Source organism: Polypterus senegalus, chromosome 4, assembly GCF_016835505.1.
Source record: "Polypterus senegalus isolate Bchr_013 chromosome 4, ASM1683550v1, whole genome shotgun sequence".
In the NCBI taxonomy this organism is placed as follows: domain Eukaryota; kingdom Metazoa; phylum Chordata; class Cladistia; order Polypteriformes; family Polypteridae; genus Polypterus; species Polypterus senegalus.
This window is the reverse complement of record NC_053157.1, coordinates 87069306-87094164: the sequence shown is the minus strand read 5'-3', so window position 1 is coordinate 87094164 and position 24859 is coordinate 87069306. Positions and strand designations below refer to the sequence as shown.

General features: G+C 37.8%; 1 protein-coding gene across 2 annotated transcripts in view; it reads left to right on the top strand.

Moving 5' to 3' along the window:
- The first annotated feature begins 222 nt into the window (after nucleotides 1–222).
- Nucleotides 223–24859, top strand: part of LOC120527497 (cytochrome P450 4V2-like) — a 63857-nt gene continuing 39220 nt past the window's right edge. Inside the window, exons 1-5 of one of the 2 annotated variants that reach the window (XM_039750962.1) lie at nucleotides 223–689; nucleotides 1048–1160; nucleotides 10101–10186; nucleotides 14414–14604; nucleotides 17554–17623. In XM_039750962.1, the coding sequence (XP_039606896.1) occupies nucleotides 500–689; nucleotides 1048–1160; nucleotides 10101–10186; nucleotides 14414–14604; nucleotides 17554–17623 (650 nt within the window). In that variant the 5' untranslated portion in view covers nucleotides 223–499. The remainder of the gene's footprint in view (nucleotides 690–1047; nucleotides 1161–10100; nucleotides 10187–14413; nucleotides 14605–17553; nucleotides 17624–24859) is intronic. The other variant, XM_039750964.1, reaches the window with a different exon arrangement.

Sequence of the window (24859 nt, the reverse complement as noted above, 5' to 3'; positions counted from 1 at the left end):
CCGCTCCAAGTTCAGCTAAAGCAGAGTAGGGAGTTTGGAAGACAATTGAAACAGTTTACAATTTTTATATATTCAGTAACAATATAGTCTTATCTGATTGGTTTGTGTGGATGCCACTTACAATCTTAAACCAAACAAAGACGCGAGGTGGAGTCTAACTCTTTATACATCTAGCGATAGGAAACGCCTATCATAAAAGTACTGGAGGTTGATTTTGTTATTGTTATATAAGCAGTTGTCTTGACATCATGGTTCAACGGTGAAATGCAAGATATAGTAAAATAGGCTAAAAGTCAATTGCTTTTACACAACTAATCTTGTAGTGTAATCGTGATAATTATTAACATGAACGGGTCAGATTAAAGTCATATTCTAAAATAAACAAGGATCCTATTCGCCAAAGCTTTCTTTTATTCCGACAACTCCCCCGACTTACGTCACGTCTCGAAACAAGCGAAAACTGCTGTTTAGGGGGTAGAGGGAAGAGAAGAACTCGAACATGTCTGTGGACGTCGGTCTGCTGCTTACCTGGTTATTGGGAGGCGCGATTATTGCAGCTCTCGCAGTTTTAATTACTCCTCCACTGGCCTCCTATGTGCACACATGGCGAGCACTTGGGCCAGTTACAGCTCCTGGTCCAACTTTTCCTATTGTAGGCAATGCACTCCATTTTAAAACTGGCGGAGGAGGTAAAAGAATTGTTGTCTTTGTATAGTTAACGCTATCATGTAGGTCAGTTCTAAATTACGATTGCATGCAGCTGTTTGATAAATAAAATAAAGCTGTAGTTTTAAATAACGCGTATTTTATATGTGTTACTACTAAGCTAAATTATTTTTATGTGTACTAGCACAACATTTTTTAAATGATCAGAAATATTACTAGCTAGAATTTCTTCTATCATTGCCGCTATTCCTACTTAATATTAAAACTAAAAGTGTTTCAATAGATGATAAAAGTGTTTGCACAACTATTCATATTTATGCATAGAACCTTTTAAGTTTTTCTAACGACATTAGTTTATATTATTATATTTTTCTTTTGCAGAATTTTTTAACCAGATTATTCATTATACTAATGAATTTAGGGATGCACCTTTGCTTAGACTCTGGGTTGGAGTTCTGCCATTTGTTGTGTTGTATCATCCTGAAAATGTCGAGGTAGGCATCTTTCTTTGGTGCTTTGTAAACAGTGTAATTTGGCATGTCTTTTTGTCTGAGTTCAGTACTGTAATCAAGAAGTATTTATTGTGCCTTGTTAAAATTCATTGGGAAAGTGTTTTGATCATTTTTAGCTTGCTGATAGAATATATGTTGAAGACTTACATTTTTTTCATTTGAATCATTAATCTCTACTATTTAAACTAGCACTCAAACCCATTTATTAACCTACCTTGTAACCTCTTTCACACAGGAAACCAGGTAAATGTCTACTCATGCCAGAAAATTATTCAGATTCATTAGGTCACATTTAATGCAACAACTTTTTAATTGCCCGGGCTGATCACATTCACATCATTTCAAATAAAAAGATGAGTTAATAGAACTGCAAAGGTAAGTTAGCTGGTGAACAGCCATTCACTGTCAAGCCATTTGCATACTTTAATTCATTCCTCTGAGTCATTTATCATTACTTATCATACAATCTTATACAAGATACTTGTTTTGCTTGACCTAGGAATTTTGCGGCAGGTTAAATTCACAGAAGTCATACTAGGCTCTGAAGGTGAAAGTTGCAATGGCTCCTTATTCCAGTACTATAATGGCAGATCCCTGGGAGAGACTGCCTGTCTGAAAGAGAACTTTGGTTATAACTCAGAGAAGAATGAAGTGCCTGCCTAATTTATAAAGGGGATCTTTTACTTTGCAATGAGACAGTTGTATGAAAAAAAAATGTGGATGTACTGTACATAGAGGCTTTCACATGAGAAAGGAGATGGATGAAACATCTTTGCACCAAATTTTTAGCGAAAGATTTGAATTTAATCCACGATCAAATGTGTATGTATATGAGGGCAAGCAAAGAGTTTTGAGCACTAGCCTAAAGAGTTATTTTATTGTGTTGATTTTATATGTGTCAATATGTTAAAGAAACATTTCATACCAGGAAGGATATTTGAAGAAGTCACTTTGATTCAGTGTCAAAACAGTTCACACATGGTGATTTTCAAATACTGAAGAAAATCAGCCCCCATCTTCACAACGTGAGATGCAAAGTGGCTGGCGAGCAAAGCAAGCAGCGGGAACCCCCTAGTAGTCAATAAATAAATACGCATAAAAAAAAGGTGTCTCCGTGGAGGTTAAACAGAAAATAAATATTCTTTTTAAAAAAAGGGTTAAACACAGGAAACTGTCTTTAAAAACCCTGAGCCCCGGTGCCATCCTTTAAAACCTGGTCGTCTCCTTGACTTAATCCAGAGCGGGTCCTTACAGCCAAAGAGCCGTCTGTCAGGCAGTTCAGCTCACCTCTAGCATTGCTCCTAGGCTCTTGCCCTTCTAGCCTTCTCTGGCTCCAGGCAGGACACCCCATTGTGCCTCCGACTCCCACTGCCAGGCTTGCATCCCTGTGGTCCATGGCACTACATGCAGAACGCCTCTCTCAGCCTCTATCTTCCCCTGCAGCCGTACTGCCTCTTTGGCAGCGAGCAGCTACAAATGAGCAGCATTATGGCCACTCCAGCTACCCAGGTCACTCAGCTAGAGTGGCCATCAGCCCCCGAGCACCATTGACCCACTCTATGGGACTTCCTTTCGGCTGTCTTCCTTCTCCACCTTCCTTGCAGTCACTTGCATCAGATCTCTGCCTCCTGCCTTCCCTCTCTTCATCTTTTAAATTCCTTATTCTTCTCCTCGCTATGCCTTTTTCCTTCTCCCAGCTGTGCTGGCTTATTCTTATAAGGCTCCGTAGGTGCAGCATCTCAATCGCGTACCACAGGAAGCCGATGAAGAAATTGGGAAAGACTACAACTTCACGTGCAAGTGCGTCTCGCCCCAGTTACTCCACCAACTCCCTGAGGCTGTGTGAGCATGCATCCACAGAGAATGAGCCTGCCAATTGATTACAGTATCAATTTATTAAAATGGCCATATTTTCCTGAACTGCAGATGTGCTACAGTATATCACAGTGGTTCATATTAGTAATAATAATAATAATGTTATGTAGCACGTTTCATACACTCAAGAACACTTTACAATTCAAAAAACACATTAACAAGACAATAGAAATTACATACAAGAAAATTAATAATACTCATTGAATAGATGTGTTTTTAACAGGAGTTTGAAATTAATATTTTTCCATGGGAAGGCTGAGAGGAAGATCATTCCAAATTTTAGGGGCTATCACACTGAAAGCTTTGCCACCCATAGTTACTAACCTGTATTTATTTACAATGAGTAAGTTAGCGCCCGATGATCAGGAGTGCAAGGAAGCAGCAGCTCAGACAAATAATGAGGGGCTAAACCATGAAGGACTTTAAAGGTGAGAAGAACAATTTTATATTTGATTCTTGAAAAGACTGGTAACCAATGCAAATCATAAAGGACAGGAGTGATGTGAGCAGATATTTTAGTGTGTGTAAGTCGACGAGCAGCAGAATTCTGAACATATTGTAATCTATTGATATATTTAGTCAGGAGGCCATAAAACAAAGCATTGCAATAATATAGACAGGTAGTGATGAAAGCATGAATGAGTATTTCAGTATCCTTCACACTGAGGAAAGAATGCAGATGAGCAATGTTGCGAAGATGTAAAAAAAGCTGTATGCACTATTGAGCTAATATGTGGTTGAAAAGTAAGGAGCCGATCAAAAATGACACCCAAATTATGGACTGATGCTGAGGGTTCAACTAGGATCCCATCATTGTCAATTTTTAGTCCATGAAAGGTAGCGAGGACAGATTTGGTACCAACTAATAAGATTTCTTTTTTATTAGGATTAAGTCGTAAAAAATTATCTGTCATCCAATGATTGATTTCCTGAATGCGAATATTGATTACATTCGTGAAAGAGCCAACACTGTACAGGTTGCAGATTCTGCTGTATGACTCTGTGGATTCAAAGAGATGTTTCTGCAAACCTACCCTGCATGACTGTCACTTTTTCCCAATCAAAATTACTACCTCTTTTGGATGGTTTTGCCAATAATGAAGATTTCGTGTCAGATACAGTATTGTGGTTGCACAAGCAAGGCATTTTTTTGAGTGGCATAGAAGAGCTTCATCAATGTTATAATAAATTTACCAATGTTCACAGGGAGTTTGTTGAAAATACTTCTTTTTTTTTTTCATTTTTGATTTTACTGGTTTGGCTCTTAAATATGTATTGCTTAAAACTGATGTTGGCTCTTTCACGAACAATCAGTATGAACCACTGTGATATAAGCACGTCTGCAGCTCAGGAAAAAGTGTCCGTTTTAATAAATAAATAATCACGTTTTCTTTACTTTGACACAAGTAGCAAAAGTAGATTTTTTTATATGCCTTGACACGAGTATTCTAAGTCAAAGCAAAACTAACAGTTAAATGACTGTGATTTAACACTAGAATTACCAGAGCCTACGAAAAAACTCGTAATTCCGTCCCACCTTAAATTGCTTCTTAAATCCCTTCACACCTCTCCGCCAGCGTCCTTTGTCTTCTAAATGTGCTGATAAAGAGAAGCTAGGAGCAGCCGGCTATTCCATCCCCCCACCAATTTAGAACGTGCACGAACTTCTCTTAGCTCATGCCTTGATTGAGTATCTGGGAGTGAAGTGGAGTTTTAGAGTGGAAATAATAGATCGTTATTTGGAACACACACATTTCATGTCTGTTCCGTTTCTACAGTAATCAACACAATGTGTCAACACATTGTTAAAACAGAAATGTTTTTTTATATTCTAGTAGTAGATGACAAAATGTAGGCATAAACTATATAATGTATGAAGCCTGAAGTCCAAATAGCAAAGAAACATTTTCATAAAAAGTTTAAATATAATACAACAATTGCGCTTTTATTCAAAACCGGGTTCTGTCACACAAACGCTGGCGAAGCTGCCTTCTTCGTATCTCACCGTCACTTGATTTTCATTCAGTTTTATTGAGTGTTCCTGCCAGTCCCCGCATGTTGCTGTATGCTGTTTCTTTTGTACTCCAGGACATGCAGAGGAAAGAATGGTAAAGAGCAGTAACTTTGGCGCTATATGCAATAATCAGACACTCCCCATCTGCTCGTGTCGTTCAAACACAGGAACATATGTTGGTGTTAAAGTATAACAAAAGTGCACTTTTATTCAAGTGCACTTTTTCCATTGCCTTTTCCTGTAAGAAGCAATGTACACACTTCTCTCAATGCTGTGGTTTCTATTACACACCTGAAAGAAAGAGACAATTCATGTTAAAATATCATCGCACTAATCCAATATTATTTGAAAACGAACAGCGTCAGATCGGGTGTGAATTTATGCAGGAACTGGAAATTCTCTGATGCGAAATGAAGTGTCTGCGTGCACTTTTTGTGGCATTACACGTGTATTTTTTGAGCATGCCCGTTTGAGCAGTATAAAAAGTATTGAAAAGTATAACAAAACAACGGGCAGATGGGGAGTGTCTGATGATTGCATATAGCGCCGAAGTTACTGCTCTTTACCATTCTTTCCTCTGCATGTCCTGGAGTACAAAATAAACAGCATACAGCAACATGCGGGGACTGGCAGGAACACTCAATAAAATTGAATAAAAAGAAAAGCAAGTGACGGTGAGATACGAAGAAGGCAGCTTTGCCAGCGTTTGTGTGTCAGAACCCGGTTGGGGTGGGGCGTTAGTATGCATCGTGGTACACTGCAGAGCTATAAGCGTCTTTATGTGAAAACAGCCGTGTCAGATGGGGTTGTATGGATTGATTCTGAACGCGACTGAGAGAATGAAAAGTGAATTTAAAAAAAAAAAGCTAACCTTTACAAGGATCATAAATTGCACCGGCTGTTACAGACTGAATCAAATGTATGCTTTTATTCTAAAATAGTAAGACTAAGAGCAGTTTACTTCTCAAAACGGAGTGGTACAGGATCAAACTCACGACCTTTTCATTCCAAGGCGAGAACTGATTCCATTGCACCACGGAGGCAGCCATAATAAACTGCTGTCAATGTCGCATGTTAAGGCGGCTTTTTGTTTCTGCAGTTTTTGAATAAAAGCGCAATTGTTGTGTTATATTTGAACCTTTTATGAAAATGTTTCTTTGCTATTTGGACTTCAGGCTTCATACATTATATAGTTTATGCCTACATTTTGTCATCTACTGCTAGAATATAAAAAACGTTTCTGTTTTAACAATGTGTTGACACAGATTACTGTAGAAACGGAACAGACATGAAATGCTTGTGTTCCAAATAACGATCTATTATTTCCACTCTAAAACTCCACTTCACTCCCAGATACCCAATCTAGGCATGAGCTGAGAGAAATTCGTGCACGTTCTAAATTGGTGGGGGGATGGAATAGCCGGCTCCTCCTAGCTTCTCTTTATCTGCACATTTAGAAGACAAAGGACGCTGGCGGAGAGGTGTGAAGGGATTTAAGAAGCAATTTAAGGTGGGACGGAATTACGAGTTTTTTCGTAGGCTCTGGTAATTCTAGTGTTAAGATCAAGTAGCTGTTAGGTGTGAATGTATCTCGATCAATTTTTTAATATCATTGATATGTTGCCATATTCTGGTATGAAAGAAAAAATCATTTTCAATTATGGTAGCGAACTTGTCATTTATAAAGCCCCCAAGGCTTTTCCCAAAAAATAACCCAGTTACTCATAAATACAGTACTATGCTTTTTAGGTAATGCCATCATGGTGGCTATGATATTGTCTTCTGCACCTTGATTACCTATTTGTAAAGGTGTTTAATATATCTAACTCGTAACTGTTTCTATTTAATTATAGCCAGCAGTGAATTTTATTGTCCTGTTTGCACAACGAACAATCCCTACCTAGGCAGCTGAAATCATAATTCTTGCCCTTCTGAATTGCTGTTCAACTTGTACCAGCCAGTAGATGCTCTTTTTCTGTGTAGCTGTCCTAACCCATGCCAACTGAATTGTGTCTTTGTGGCCCACTTGTATTTCACAGATAACGGCTGCTCTTATTATAATAGAATAAAATGTACATTTGATTTGAGTCTGTAACAGCCGGTGTAAACTGTCATCCTATATTTATCCAGATCGTTGTAGAAATAGAAAACACACATGAAATGTATGTATTCAAAATAACAATATATTATTTACCCTATACAATTCAAGGCACCTCACACCCAGATAAACAGACTTGAGCTGGTAGGTGGAGAATGGGATAGCAGGCTGCTTGTGCTGATTGACACATTTGCAAAACAAAAGACGCATTACGACTTTCTTTGTAGGCTTCAGGGATTCTAGTGTTAAAGGTGACAGTTGTTTTAAGAAAGTTTATTTGGCTTTGATTCTGGCATATATATATATATATATATATATATATATATTTAAAATGATGTTCCTTTCGATTTTTATCTTTATATTAGTATTTTTAGTCCCTCTATGTAAGACTTTTTCTTTGATTTTGATTGATTTTTTTAAAGTTCTGAAGAACTTAACATTAGCAATTTTGTGATCCAGTATGCATCTAAGAAAGCAGATTGGCATTGTACCCTGCCAGCGTCCCCTTCGTAAAGGTGGTTTGTGATCAGAAAATACCTCATTTATGGTTATATTTTTTAATGCTACATTGACTATGAAAGAGTAATAGTAATAGTGGACTGTTATTTGTGAATACAGAAAGATGGAATATAAGGTAATGGTAAATGTCAATGTGTAAAGTTGTATTAATTAAGGTAGAAGCCAAAACAATCTTGAGTAATTACATAGTGATAATAAGGGTAGATGTCTTACTTTCATGAAGCATTTGCTGTAGCTTCCCAGACAAGTCCTTTTCTATGGCAGTGACAGAAGGCCCTGTTACTCATTTAGGTACTTTTTGAATATAGTACCTTGTTACAAGACCTTCTCAGCATTCTGCATAAGTTATCAAAATCATCTACATACATACAAACCCACTTAATCCAGTTTTGAGTTGTCTTAATATTGGAAGACAGAAACAAAATAATTCCATGTAAAAACATCTGTCATTAGGACTTGACAAACAGATCCATTATCGCTATATATAATCTTCATTTGGATCTTGATCTTTGTTTGTCCACGAATGAATTAGAAGAAGCATTAGATGGCAGTATAGAGACAGCTAAAACATAGGCATTGCATTAAGAATCTCCTCCAGGCTTATACTACTGAAGACTGTAGTACTCCAGTCACACCTCAAAACACAGACATTCAAACTAAACAAATTGGTGTGCTTTAAATTAACTAAAGAGATCTTCATTTAGATCTTGATCTTTGTTTGTCCGCGAATACCACGCATGCGTAGACCACCTTCCAGTTTAGTACATCGTTGTTGCTCACGGATGTCAACAATGTGCCGGAATAACGAAAGGGGTGGTGGACAGTGTTACACTGGTTAGCTCCTGAGGCCTGGTTAGAGAATGAGATTGCCGAAGATAAAAGGTACGTGCCTACGTAACATATGAATGAAAGAAAGACAGTGGGTAAAATGAATGACAACATAACAGCACATTCCGGAAATTATTATTGTTATGTTGTAGCCGGTGAGTGCTGCGCGTCTCACAGTTGTACTGTATCTTGCTCACATGTCAGTGAAGTGATCCTTATTTATGCTTTAAAGAACCTGGATACCTATGTGTCCCCCTTCTATAACCATTGCTCCATGTATATTGCCTTACTCTTTGGATTGCCACAAAGCAACCTGCGAGATTGGAGAATGGTTGAGAAGACATCGTGAGAGGAAACGATAGCGTCGTGAAAACGAGACAGACTGTGAACGTACAGAAACAGAAATGCTCCTAAACCACCACATGATTACTATTCAGACAGTGGTTCCGAGTAGGCCGTTCCTATCGAATCAATATCCAAGGGTTTTCTTTTGTAATTTTGTTTCCCTTATAAAAAATCATAGTGCTGTGCGGCGAAGGGCCCAGTTCATGACTGGCAGCCGCATTTAAAAAGGGAGCCCTTCTCCGACAACTTTAACACGCACAACGTAGTTGAGCGCACATGGCTAGTACAGTATATTCATGCAACGAGTGTGCTAAATAGGTTGTAGACTTTTAATTTTCACATGCTAGAGAGGCAGCATATTCATATTGTGCTAAGAGAAGATCCTCATGCCCCTCTAAGCAAAAGCACTTCTTGGTATGTAACTGCACTTGTGGTGGCTTCTGCTCTCATGCTTCTTGCGTATAGTTGCAGGTATTACCTTTAGAAACCATGATACTTCTCTACTTCTTTTATATTCAATCAGTATATCCGTACTGCTGTTGTATAGTTTTGCTTTCTAGTTATTAGAAATGTATCTAAATTAAGATCATGATTTTCTTATCCTTCAAATTGTTTGTTCTAAACCAAAATAATTTTGTTGCTTCTAATGTGAATATTCCCTTGCATTTGCCTTAGACTTTTGAAAAGGGGAGGGGTGCATTGTTTAATGATTAGTTTCTTCAACTATTTGTAAAATACCTTAGGTTGGAATGTTGTAAGTATAGTTTTAAAAACAAATTTTCATTTATCAAAAATAACAGAATTTGAGGAACATAAAGGCTAATATTGCAATCGCTTCTTGCTCTCTGCTATACGGAATTGTCCATACTGCTAAAACAAACCCCAACTTGCTGCTCTTTGTTTACACTGCAGAAAGTTTGCTGAAAAAAAATATGGTGCTTCAATTAAATTGCCATAAAGCTTAGAAAAGCAGGGGCTGAAACGATCAGCTTTTGTGAATGGCCAATTTATCGATCACCAATCAAGTCTTTTGTAGTGAAAATTGGCTGACTTTGATCAGCGGATGATTGATCAGAGCATCCCTAACATTATAACAGAGAAGCTTACTTTGTATTTCCATTGCATTGTTTTTTTTTTTGTTTTTTTTTTTTTTAATTGAATTTCTTATCAGTATTTGAAGCAATAAAACTCATATTTAGTTAAGAATTATTACATAATTGTTGAAAACTTTCTTACTTTACAGGTGTTACTGAGCAGTTCCAAACATATTGATAAGTCCTATTTATATAAATTCCTGCATCCATGGCTAGGAAAAGGCCTTTTGACAAGGTAATAAGGCTAAGATTCTCTTTTACATTTAAAAAAATGAATGCATATTTTTTTGAATATAGTTGTTATGTATTTAGAACCCATAAAACATTAAATTTTAGTTTATATAAATGCTATTGGAGAACAATCAATAATGAAGTTCATTATGAATATTCTGGAGAAAATAAAATTACTTTTCTGAGTCCACTCATTCCATTTCAGGGTTATGGAGTGCTGGAGCGTATTGTGTTTTAATAAATTGGAAGTCAATCCTAGATATGCCATTAGCACTTCAGAAGACATAAATCAACATAAAGTGTCTCACTTTATAATATCACATCAGTTTACAGTTCCCAATCAGCAATAACATTTTTAAAAGACCAACATAAATTAGTAACCGTAGTCAAATGGGTTTATAATGTTATATCTTTTATCCCGGAGCACCTAGAGCCTATAGTAATTTGCTTGTATAATTTTTTTGAGAAAAACCCATTACTGTACACTGATCTTGGTAACCACTGTATATGTCCTCTGCTTAACTTGCATTACTTTAAAAATAATAAATACTTGCAGTTAAAAACTAAAGCTGAAACATTTTGGTCTTGTATAGCCATGTTAGCTATCACTTTGTGCTTGTCTATAGACCTAGTGAAGTTCTTATGTAATGATAGCCTTATGTATTATTTCAGTAAATGTGAAAACACATTAAGAATCCTTGGCTGTGTTCAGTAGATAGGGTTTTGTCAATGAAAACTCACTGGTTGAATAAGTAGATTAAGAGGAGCGTTTTGGTATATTATAATTATTGCACTTGCACCCATGCCATAGAGCAATGATCTATGAATAAGGTAATCTTAGCTCTCAAGATTTCATCCAGCCTGTAAATGTACTGTATATGGAGATGTTAACATCCAGTCTTAAATTTTACATGCACCATATTTGTCTCAGTCTCTGTAAGCACAGTGCATAACATCTTAATGTCTCAATTATGAAAAAAGCACTATTTTTTCTGCACAGCTCTCCAAAAAGGTGTCTCTTTAGACAGAAAGATTATTTGACTAACTTTAATCTTAGATTATTCAGAATTAGGAGAATTGGCACTCCAGCCACCATAAAAAAAACTCACACTGTTCCACTCCATCTGAACTAGTGTGGTGCTGAGGTGTCACCCATTTCATGGCTGCACTCGGGTACTAATCTCGATTCTGAGTTGGTTTGTGGCAGGTGCAGCAATACACTGTATCAGTGCATGCTCCTAACCACAGAAACCTTAAACAAAAGATTTAAGATATTACATTTATGTCTTGCAATAAGATAACAACAATTTAAGGTGATAATGACACTTGAGAGTAGGCCTTAGCACTTTGCTTCAAACCCAAAGGAATTTACAGTTCCTGGTAATTCAAGACATTTACTACATTAAGTAACTTGATGCATCTGTAAAAAGTAGTTTGATGCATCTGTCTTTCTCTTTAAAGGGTGCACTTCTAAAGACCCATTTTACCCTGTCCCATATTTCTGTTTTAGTTACCAATAGGACAACACTGTTTATTCTATTCTCAGATGATGTCCCTTGTTACTTGCCTTGCTTTGTTCTTGTATATTTATTTTTAAGAACAGTTTTTGGTGCATAATTAATCAGTGGAGGAGAGGATTAATTACACTAGGTACTGTTTTGCCTCATCCTGTAACCCTCATCTAAATGTTTAGTCTGGTTCTGTAAATTTAGTAGTAAATCTTGTTAGACAGCCCATCTTATATTCATAACTTCCGAGTTACTTGCTTGTTTTTGTTGCTTCAGGATTGAGGTGTAGAAGGTTGGTGCAGCATATATTATGAGTGTGACCCAACATTTGCGCGATAGAGACACATGAGCGGCGACAAAATAGCGGCGATTAAAACGTGGCGTCAAAATCGCGCCGACAAAATCGCGAAAGTGTCATTAAATATGAATTACTAGTTAAAGCATATATAATAATGTTTATTTTAGAAGTCAATATTATGAGACGCGGCATGCCATCAACACGGCACGCAGATAGTCCTTAAGATCACGCCCTGCATCTGTAGGAAGAATTGCAGCAAGACGTCTTGATAGTTGAGCGTATTTAGACTTGCTGGCTGCCTGACTGCTGGTAATTCCGCTTTGTATACGACGCGTTATGCCAACCCTCGACGGAGTTATTTGTTCATGGCATGCCAGCAGCAGTTATAACCAGTTCTAACCTAGCACATAATGTGTACATAATGCGCACGTACACGTTCCACTCTCTTGGCCTCTCTTGCGATTTTGTCGGCGCACATTTGTCGAAAACCAGTTAGCGGGTTTGTCGGCACTCATTTGTGAATTTATTTCCCTCTGTTTATGTTTAAATCTTTTGAAACTGTAAATATCCAGTTATTCTCCTTAAAAACTCCCTGGCATCTGCATTAATACCATGCAAAGTCCTTTTGCAAAAAGATGTAGGCAGCGAGCCAGCACTGAATCAAGTACATTCTGTCCTCAGATTGCAGAGGACTACAGGGAGATCAAGTCAGAGAGAGACAAGGCTGAGTGACTTTTTTGGATATGGAGTATGGTGCAATCCTAAAACTGAATAGCTGTAGCAAACATTTTCATTTTGATTTTCTGAATTGTTGGTTAGCAGTTCTGCAGATAAGTATCACCGTTGCTGATTTGCTACTCAATTAATTAATTCAAGCCTCTTTTTCCTATTTGTAGTGGAGATGAGTGGTACCTGGTGGGGTCTTTTGCTGTTGTAGCCCATCCGCCTCAAGGTTGTGCGTGTTGTGGCTTCACAAATGGCTTTGCTGCATACCTCGGTTGTAACGAGTGGTTATTTCAGTCAAAGTTGCTCTTCTATCAGCTTGAATCAGTCGGCCCATTCTCCTCTGATCTCTAGCATCAACAAGGCATTTTCGTCCACAGGACTGCCACATACTGGATGTTTTTCCCTTTTCACACCATTCTTTGTAAACCCTAGAAATGGTTGTGCATGAATCCCAGTAACTAAGCAGATTGTGAAATACTCAGACCGGCCCGTCTGGCACCAACAACCATGCCATGCTCAAAATTGCTTAAATCACCTTTCTTTCTCATTCTGACATTCAGTTTGGAGTTCAGGAGATTGTCTTGACCAGGACCACACCCCTAAATGCATTGAAGCAACTGCCATGTGATTGGTTGATTAGATAATTGCATTAATGAGAAATTGAACAGGTGTTCCTAATAATCCTTTAGGTGAGTGTATAGATAACGTTATTTAATTTTTTATTTTCTGTACATCGCTTTTACTCAGTTTACTGGGACAGTGCTCATTCAACATAAAGGAGTCTTCCGGGAGAAGGAAAAACTGATTCACAGTGCAGCGTTCATCCTTGTTTAAAGTATTTAATTAACACAACTAATGATATCTAATTTCAAAAGCCTCAAGTTTCAACTTTGAATAATGGGATAATGATTATGGCATACTACAGGGCTAACAGTATGATATAAAGTATTTTATAAGGTACTCAATATCACTGTAGCTTAAGCAAAGCACTCATTTATCCACATCAGTATGACACATGTAATTGGAGTAACCAAGAAATATACAAATTTAATATAGAATAACTTCCATAGCAAGTATTAGCAAAAATACATTAGAGTGCAGCTATAGCATAGTACAGTATATGTAAAGACAGAATCAAAACTTGTGTTGGATGCTACTGAATAAACAAACTACCATAACTTGTTAGTGGATCTGTTTTTACCTTTCAGAGCACCTTTTATTGTGAATCTCATCCCAAAGTATTCCCCCAAAAATGTAGTAATGCAACTGAGTTATAGATACAAATGGGTAAGTGGGTAACATGAATTCTTTCAGTGTTTGTGGTGTTATATTTTGAATCTAGTTTGCTCAAATGTGTCTGATATTAAAATTACACTTTCATAGTTTCATTTTTTAGAAACATTTTATTTTGTGTAAAATTCAGTTAGACATAGTTTTGTATATACACTTTGTCATACAGTACAGACCCCAATCTTTAATTAACATATTTAATGTAATAGTTTTTGAAATGTCTAATGACTATTTTTATTTTATTTTACCTGCTGGCACTTTTGGGGTTTCCAGTATGTGTTTATGTCACATGAAACCTAAAAAATGTTATATATAATGAAGATGAATATGTCTGTGTATTTTGTTTATCACTGTTTGTACTCATATTTATCAATTTCTTTGTTTTTTTGTTTTGTTTTGTAAATGATAGCACTGGTGACAAATGGCGCTCACGTAGAAAGATGTTAACACCAACATTTCACTTTTCTATCTTGGCTGAGTTTCTGGAAGTCATGAATGAGCAGTCAGAAATATTAGTGGAAAAACTGAGAAAACAAGTGGGCAAAGAACCTTTTAACTGCTTCAATTACTTTACGCTTTGCGCTTTGGATATTATTTGTGGTAAGTAGCTGAAAGTAAGTTTTGAATTCAGAATACATTTTACTCTCCTTGAACAAGTATATGTTTTGTCACTTTTTTAGTTTTAATGCTTGCTGTAATATCAAGTTAAAAGTCCTAATTTATTCAATAAACATCTGAAAAAATCTACTTGTATGATTTTATTTCATTCTTGTTGGATCAAAAGAGGCTTTTTGTACTGGGCATCTCCAGTCAGTGCAAGAACTGCATTCCAGGGTACCACTGCACTCCAGGGAAGCTGCCATCTAGCATCTTGGGGGAAGCAGTGCCGACAAGTCACTGCCTTCCCCCATCCTTCTATTCCAGGGGCATCCCGGCCAGGTTGAGCTGCCGGCCGTCCATCACATTGCCCCACCCTCAGCTGAGCACCGGCCGTCCATCACACCATAAAACAATAAAAATTACCCAAAATTTGAGAGGTTCTATCATAGAACACTAGTCAATCCAAAAGGTACAAAAATGTGTGATAAACATTCACTAGATTTTTTTTTTTGTGTGTCAATATTTGATACAAAAAAGACTCTGGGAAATGGCACAAACACTGCAAAATTTTAATATGCCATATTTCAAAAAAGATTAATTTTTCCTTTATCTAAAAGAGAACACTAACATTTTTGGTCAATTTAAAAGTTTAATGTGTTTTTGTTCACTGCTCTTAAACACAAAATAAGTAAATGAAATGACTTCCTCAATGAATGTTTATGCATTCACAGAAAAATAGCAAAGAATGTGGTGCTACCTCACAGAAAATAAATTACTTCAGCCTTTGATAATTACTGTTTTGATAGAAATGCCTGATATTTAAAATAAAATAAAATAAAAAACTGAGAATCCTTTTAGTGCCTTAAAGCCAAAATGCTAAAGTAATAAAATCGAGAGTGGTCTCCTCTAGACTTTCTTGTATACTCCGATATGGGAATGGATATTTGAGGAGTAAACCACAAGACAATGATTTTATTTTTATATTATGTACATTAAAGAACCATCAACAACAAATCAAATTAATAATATATATTGAACAATTATTATAAATGTAGAGTTGAATAAATCGGACTCTGCAGCTGCATGAATAAAAAAAATACCACTTCCGTTTAGTGGAAATACCTCAACAGTTGATAGAAATATGCATTTTGTACCTAATACTTGTATGCAAAATTTGGTTGACCTACAGTAACTGAAAATATACTCAAGTTAACGTGTTTAAATACACACGCGCACACACACACACTGACATAATTCCAAATATGGCATTTTTAGACTAGGGTAGGTCTTAAACATTGAGCTTCATCAAAATCTCATAATTTTTGGTTGATTAAAATACTTTCCCTACAAGAAAGTAAATTGGTTTCAGGGAGGTCTAAAATGTCAGTTTTCATCAAAATCTCAAAATCAAAATTACAATACATTCCCTATACTTTGTATACAAGAAAGTAATTATAGATTGATTGCTTATTAAAAAGTATTAAACATTTTAGCTAGTCACTGTGTGTAAGAGACATTTTCCTAGGTATGTAAGATTCATTAATATTTTACTAAGATAACAATGAATAATCTATGGGAGGTTCCTAAAACCCCTATAAGTAGAATTGTATTGTTATATTCTTGCCATTTCTAATAGCTCTGACAAAATATTTTTCTTCAGTTAGTGACCAGCCTTGCCATGTATAAGGTGTAGAGGGTGTGACAGATAGGGAGTGCTATCACTCCCTTGAACCCCTGTCCAAGACTCCAGACACCCGGTAAGAGTCCAAAAGTAGACTATATTTATTAACAGTGCACAAAGCACCCTCTCTTCCACAATACTCATTAAATACACAATAATCAATCCACCACTCCCAGACGCATTGCCCTCCTACCACCCAGCTCAGCTCGCCATCTGGGAGCTGCCACAGTCCTTTTATTTTCCCTGACCCGGAAGTGTTCCAAACCCCAGTCCATGTAATCTCCTATCACTTCCGGGTCAGATAACAAGTTCCTTTCTTCACCCCAGAAGCACATCATTCCCCTTGTCCATTTGACTCGGACGTACTTCCTGGGCGTAGGGTAAATAACCATTGTTCCTCCCTGCAGCGTCATCTAGGGGCCCCCATGGTAACCAGCAGGGCTGTGATTAAAAACTCCAATGCCCATGATGCCCTGCTGGTCTTCGGGGGACCTCCATACTGCAGGGAGGGCTCCACCTGGTGGCTTGGGGGTGTTGGCCGGGATGAACGGCCGGCCATACACCACAAGGGCATATGGTTTTAAACTGTGCCTCTCGTATCCAGGCCTATGGGCTTTTTGAGTTTGTGAAGTAACTCATAAAACAGCACTTATTTAAGTGCTATGCTAAGCCGTACGTTTAATGTGTATAGAAGAAGAAGTTAAGAATGTGTAAGTATAGAAGAAGAAGTAAAGAACTTTTAAATACAGAAATAACTAAAGTTTATCAAGAAAAGCTAAGTTTAGAGAAGATACATTTTTCTTTTTTTTTTTTGTCTTTTATTCTATGTGTGTAACTACTTTTTTTCTTCTTGTGTGTATTATTTGCTTTTAACTTTCACTAAATATTTTTAAAACAAACTTTTGGACTGAGAGATTTCTTTCGGCACGCGTTTTACCTTATACTTCGGCAGCTACACTGTGGATTCACTATATCCACTGTACTTTTTCAGACACAAACATAAAGCCATGTTTCATCTGGTTCATAGTAAATTGATTAGAGCTATCAAGGCCAAGATTGTTAGTTTTCATAATAGTACTGACTGGCAGGCTGTGAGATTAATGAACTTAACATTTTGAACCAAAGGCTAAGTTTACACTTTAGATAAAGGTACTTAGTTCTGTTTTTTCTTCTGTCATATATGACATATATTTTATATTATCATTTTACAGAAGTGTGAGTAGCAAACAAACTACACAAATTCAGAATTTGCATTTATTTTCTTACAGAGACAGCAATGGGTAAAAGTGTATACGCACAGAGTAACTCAGATTCTGAATATGTTCATGCTATATATAGGTAAGTGAAACAAATATTGGTATTTGTTTATTCATTCAGGCTAATTTTTATTACTAATATCTGGATTATAATATGGCAACACTGAATGCCAAAATGCAAAAAATCAGAAAGACTATACTTTCTTTTGGGATGTGGCAATATAGTAAAAAATAATACAATGAAAAAATGTTGGGCATTAATGATAATTATCACAATATGCAGTAAATCAGGGATCTCAGACTCAAAAGAAATTAATTAGCAGCAAAACAGGTCAATAATTAAGAAAAGGGTTGAATGAAAACCTGTAGCCACTGCGGCCCACCAGGGGCCTCATGTATAAACAGTGCGTACGCACAGAAATGTTGCGTAAGAACTTTTCCACGTTCAAATCGCGATGTATAAAACCTACACTTGGCGTAAAGCCACGCACTTTTCCACGGTACCTCATGCCTTGTCGTACGCAAGTTCTCCGCTCGGTTTTGCAAACTGGCGCACCCAGCCAAAGCAATGGTACTGTTCTTGTGTGATTACTCATTATTTTCATGACGCGGCTTTATAAATACACAGAAACTAACCGCATATTGTTTATTAGTGTAATGCATCTGATTGTAATTAACTCGTAACAATATAATGGTTCAGGGAACAGCCATAGTATTCCAAATACCATAACTGCTTTAGCGTTGTTACTCTCACTTCTTCTTCTTCTTCTTCTTCTTTCAGCTCCTCCCGTTAGGAGTTGCCACAGCAGATCATCTTTTCCATATTACTCTCACTGCACCACTCGGAGTATTTATATCACTGTATCTGAGTGTGAATCACAGCAGCAGCTGATCGGAAAGAGAATTATCGGTATACAGCTTTAAGGACACGCTGTCTCAGCCACTGCAAAATGTTTTAAAGCCTTTCCTGTACGGACCTCGCGGTTCAGAAACAGTTTAATCCCAAGAACTTTAAATGCACTCAATCAATTGCTCCTTGTAGAACGGTTTGTACTTATAAGTACAATCACCCCACTGTAAACTTGCACTACAGTTATAATATCTCACAACCTGAGCCACTTTATAAAGCGCGTATTTACATATGATGACGATATCATTTTTAAGGTGAAATGCAGCAAAATATGTTTGTTAAATTATACACATAAAACTTTAACTTCATTTAAATAATCTATATTCTTCACTGGGAGTGTCGTGAAGGATAGAATAATTAAACATGTACTACGAAGATATTTCAATGTTCTTTAAACGTTTTGAAGAATCGGTAGCTAAGCTTACAGATGGCTTAACGTCTATTACAGAGCTGATTGTGTGGCGATCGGTTACTTGGGGAAAGAAAAGCACTGACTGCAGTGACGGCTACGCCAATATATATTGAATATAAAACAGAAAGAGAAAATAACAACACAGCTAAAAACGCAGCGACAAATTTCGACAATAAATTATTTCATCGAAGTGAAACACATGTTTAATAACGTGCTTTAACTCCTATCATCATGAAAATGACATCACGTATACATCTCAGTATTTTAGTTATTCAGAGAGCTGTAATATCACAAATGTAATGGACTCTGTGTCCAGTTGGAGGAAGAGAGCCAGTTTAAGAAGCAAGTAGTGATTCACACACATAGAGCACATACAGTAGAAGATCAAATACAAAACAAAGCATTTAACGTGCTACTTTAATTACGATGTGATTTGAGAAACTGGTTAATTAAACGATTTTAAGATGAAGTTTATAATGTTCTACTAAATGACAAAATAAACTACGTGATTAAAGTGGAAATGTCGAGATTGAAGTTGACATTTCATGCTTTTTCCCCACCGTGTGCCTTTTTTCTCTGTACCCTAATAAACTTTCATATGACACTCAGACAGTGGGCTTACAACTCTTCTTTTCACGCAACTTTGATATGTGACTTCTTTTTTATTTCCGGCACTGTGCGATTTTGTGAATGTGAGCTTTCAAGTTTCTCCAACACTCTATGTCACTCGATCAACTTCATTTTGTTGATTATACCACGGCTTATTTGAACAAATAGTATGTTTTTCTTTTGCCTCCACTTGGTATTCACTGAAATTCTTATATTTTCCCCGTGCTTTTCCCATTGTCTTTTCACAGAAGGCTGCGCTTAAGGGCGATTTATATTGATTTGCATATTCAAATAGGTGTAATTCTGGGAGGATTTGGGCGTTACATAAACGCGTGCACGAAGCGTTAGTTTTCACGCTGATCGGGATTTATGTAACGGAAGAACGTGGAAGTTGGAGTACGCACAGATTCCTGCATCTGGATTTTTCTGTGCTTAAGCACATTTCGGCTTTTGTGCTTACGCCATGTTATAGTGCGAGTTCTACACACGGCGTTATACATGAGGCCCCAGGACTGGAGTTTGAGATCCCTGCATTAAAAGGTGTCTTATATATAGTATGCTGTAAAGATGATTATCCAATTAAAGTACAGTGAAAAAGAACACACAAAAAAATTACAATGTTCTGTCAAGGCTTGAGTTTAATTTTAGACGTAGCATTATATTCTCAGAAACACATAATTCATTTCAGGGAAGTCAGACCTTTCTAAGCAGCACAATACAGGAACCAGTGAATACTCCCAAAGTATCACATTTATTGGTAGTTAAGTAAAGGAATTATTAATCATTAAATAGTATGAGTTTGAACATTTGGTTGTTTCATTTGTGAAACAAGCAGAGTGTCCAGTTTATGTAAAAGAGATTGGTATTGTTTTAAGCAAGTGTAGTTTAAGACTATACAGTGGATATACAGGGTGAAGCAGAAAGGACGGATGTGTTTTACAAAATTGTTAATTTTTTCTTACAAAGAAATATATTGAAAGATTTGAGTTCATATTGAAATGGCATTTGACAATTTGTAGGGATGGAAATGCAGGTCTAAATGCCAAATACACCTTACTGGACAATTACTGAGGCCAAGTTCAGAAGAATGCTTCCGAGCAGATCGACTTGGACTGCACAGCAGTTCTAGTCGTATGCTTTCCACATTTTCAGGGGTATGTGCCGTTCGTGTAGCCCCCGGCGGTCTTTTGTTCATTAGTGTACCTCGTGTACAAAGTGCTTTAACCCAACGTAGGATAGTGTTACGAGCGGGAACAGCTTTATTTCTGTGGATATTGAAATGGCAACGAAACTCGCGCTGAACTGCGGTAATAGATTGGCTGTTCTTGACAAAACAGTCGTACGCAAAAACGCGGTGTTGTATCGTCCACGGCTCCATGGCTTCACCTAAAAAGAAAATAAAAAAATGCTAAGACTTTGTAAAACTAACGTCGCCTACTGCACGTCTGTCACTTCACCTAGTGGTGAGTTCTAGCCATTTCAAAGACGTCTGTCCTTTCTGCCTCACCCTGTAGTTCTATGTAGCATGGTTCACAAATCATCAACATAATCTTTGGAGTCCACCCCCCCACTAATTCATTGTCAACTTACCAATAACTTAAAAGATGAAATCAAAGAAGTTACATGCTTGTGTAACCCCAATATTACACAATTCTTATTTTTATTTGTTGAAATGTTCTTTACAAAGGAACATAAAATCCATAGGAATAAAGATGAACAGGGAACTATGTGGATCAACCCAAGTTATTATTTAGCCACAGTAAAGCACCATGATTATTATATATATATATATATATATATATATATATAGTGGAAAGCATACCCCCGGACACAGACCGACACCAGAATGTCCAAAACACACTTCTTTATTTACTCTTACAGCACCACAATGCCTTCAATCACCAACTGTCTTCCTTTCTCTTCCTTTTTCTCTTCTTCTTCTTTCTCTCTCTTGACCTCCTCTGTCCTCCTCACAAGCTTCGTCTCCTTCCTCCCAACTCTGGCTCTTCAACTGGAGGGAGGCGACCCCTTTTATCATGACCCAGATGAGCCCCAAGTGCTCCCCCTGACGTCACTTCCTGGTGTGGCGGAAGTGTCAGAAGAACACCTGGAAATACTCCGGGTGACCTTGGGATTACTTCCGGCAGCACTTCCTGGTGTGACGGAAGTGCTGCCATCCAGGATTCCCTAACTGTCCAGGCGCCCCCTGCCGGTGGCCACATCCTCTTAAAGTGGAGAAGTCCCAGCTCCGTTCCCGTGGCCCCCAAAATAGACCCGGGCGGCTGCTCTCTCGTGGCCGAGGAGAGGTATTGTCCAACTCGGGGTCTGTCCAAGCGTCCCGGCTGGCCAGGGTCCCCGCTTATCTGTGACAATATATATTATAGAGTGAGAGACACCAAGGACACACAATGTCCAAAACATACATGTTTATTATACTGTTCCTTATTTACATAACACCATGTATAAATCAGCACAATATGCAGTCCCTTTTTACTTTTTTTTTTTATGCCGCCACCACTCCTCCAGTCACAAGCTCCGTCCTCTGGCTCCTTTACTGGAGTGAGGCAGCTTCCTTTATACTGCATTCGGCTGTGAATCCTGCTCCTCTTCTGGCAGCACTTCCAGTTGTGGCGAAAGTGCTGCAGACCTTGTATCCAGAGCTGTCCAGACTCCCCCTGGCGGTGGCAATGGACCCCAACAGGTTTCAGCTTCTAATTCCGTAGCCTGTGGCCCTGATGCAACCTAGGGGGCTGCCCTGTCATGTTCCCGGTTATGAATTGCCCTTCTCCTGGTCTCCTGCTCTTCCAGGCATTCTGGTAGGGCACAATCCCCGGTCATTCATCACAATATATATACACACACAGTACCAGTCAAAAAGAGCACCTCCGTTTTTATGGGGATGAAGACAGTTTAATGTCTTAATATTTCATTAAATCAAGGCATAGAAAATTAATAATGGAAAATAAAAAAAAATAAGTCAAGGAATTTTTAAGTATGCAATATCTTCTTCAGATTTTTGATTCATCAAAGCCAAACTGTGGTAACCCTTTTGGTTCAAAATGCCAGTCTCTCTGTGCAAGTCATTAGCTCTGCAAAAGAACCCTAGACCATAATAATTCCTCCTCCATGTCTGACAGTTTGTGTTACACACTGAAGAACAATCCTTTCACCAACTTGACGGTGTACACACACCCTGCATAATGAACTGAAGATTTCAAATTTTGATTTTTGATTTTGCTTTTTTGATCTTGCAGTATTCCACAGCCGGTATGTCAAGGCCCTTTTTTTTCCTTTAAGGAATGACTTTCTTACTGTCAATTGCTCTGCCAAACCAGCAGCACAAAACCTTCTCTTCACAGTAGAAACTGAGGCTTGCTTTTTTTAACCACTGTTAAGATTTGGTTGAAGCTGTTATGCTGTGAGACACCTATCACATAAGCTGGTGACAGTGAGAAACTTGTCTTCTGAGTGGGTTGTAACTTTGGGTCTGCCAGAATTCTTCCAAACAGAGTTTCTTCCAGTCTTTGGATTGTGTAGAACACCATTCTTACTGACACTTTGTTGTTTTTTTTTTTTGCAGTTTCTCGAAATGAGACCTATATGTCTAATGGTAATAATGCTCTGTCTCATTTCATTTGTTAATTGCAATTTTCTTGCCATTATCACTGGAATTTGCAACTTTTTGCAGTGTAATATTGTCCAAGTAGTACTTCAGTAGGTGTAGTAACACAGTCTGTTCCAACTCTGCTTTAAGACAGACAGAGCGTTTTCAGGTAATCCATAAACGTTGGAACACCTGTGCAAATTGTTTGCTTCAACTTGCAAGGCTTACATTTACTTTAATTGTTGCAGAAAATCTATAGGTTGTAACCTTTTAGTTGTTCCCTGAAGAAGACCCATTTGTAATTGTCGTGACTGCAGGAGCCCCAAAAGCACAAGTCCAAAAACACTTTCAAACATTGCCCACTAGAGGGGCAAAAACACCAACTAGACACCAAATAGGGCCATGAAAGATACAAAATGAAAGTTTTTTATTTTAACAAAAGGCTGTGCAAACACAAAGCTCTGAAGAGCTCAAAGTAATTGCCAGAAAAGGCAAAGCAATTACAGTAAGCAGTCCCAGTACAGAATCCAGAGGTGTAGTCAAAACCAGAGTAGCGGTTCGAAAATCATTGAACACAGTCCCAATACAAAATCCATAGACATCGATGAGAAACCGCACAAGTTTCAAAATCCGAATTTTCAAAATCACGTCAAAGCCAAACACAAGAAACACTTCACTTCCTAGCATGTTTGAAATGAACCATGTATAGAAGGCCCTGCCATAAATAGGGTGGAGGGCCGTTCTGGCAGTGATTGGTAGGTAGCCCCACCCCTTGAGCAACCATAAAACACACATATATATATGTGTGTGTATATATATGTATATTTATGTATATATATATATATATATATATATATATGTGTGTATATATATATGTGTATATATAGATGTATATATATATATATATGTATATATATGTATGTATATATATATGTATATATATGTATGTATATATATATGTGTATATATATGTATGTATATATATATGTATGTATATGTATGTATATATATATGTATGTATATATGTATGTATATATGTATGTATATGTGTGTATATGTATTGTGAACGATAGGGGCCCTCTCGCTCCCTTGAACCCCTGTCCACGACTCCAGACACCAGGTAAAAGTCCAAATGTTGACTTTATTTTTCTTCCACAGTGCACAAAGCACACTCTCCACCACAATACTCATATAAATCACAATAATAACAAATAACCAATCCTCCAGCTCCCAGACGCGTTGCCACCCTTCCACCCAGCTCAGCTCATTGTCTGGGAGTTCCCATAGTCCTTTTATACTCCCTGACCCGGAGGTGTTTCTGCCCAACAGTCCACAAGTCCTTATTCCTTCCGGTCAGGGTAAATAGTCCTTTTCTTCAACCCGGAAGTCCGTCGCTCTTCCTATGACGAACCTCCGGGTCACAGGGCACGAAGAAGCCCTCGGTCCTTCCTGCAGCTCCCTCCTGTGGCCCCCACGGCATCCAGCAGGGCTTTGCATAAAAACGCCATTGTCCATGATGCCCTGCTGGTCTTCTGGGGACCTCCATGCTGCAAGGAGGGCTCCACCTGGCGGCTTGGAGGTATTAGCCTGGATAAATGGTCGTCCATCCTTCACAGTATACAGCAACGAATTATTATTCGGAGCGGCCTGCCCCGAGAGGGAAGTCTTCCTCCAAGAGCCTGGTTGAGCCTTGATTAATTTGACCATCTTGGTCCCTGGAGAACCTAGGGGGAATATTAGTCCAAATCGACATCTTGTCGCCCTCTCTCCAAGGACAGTTCCG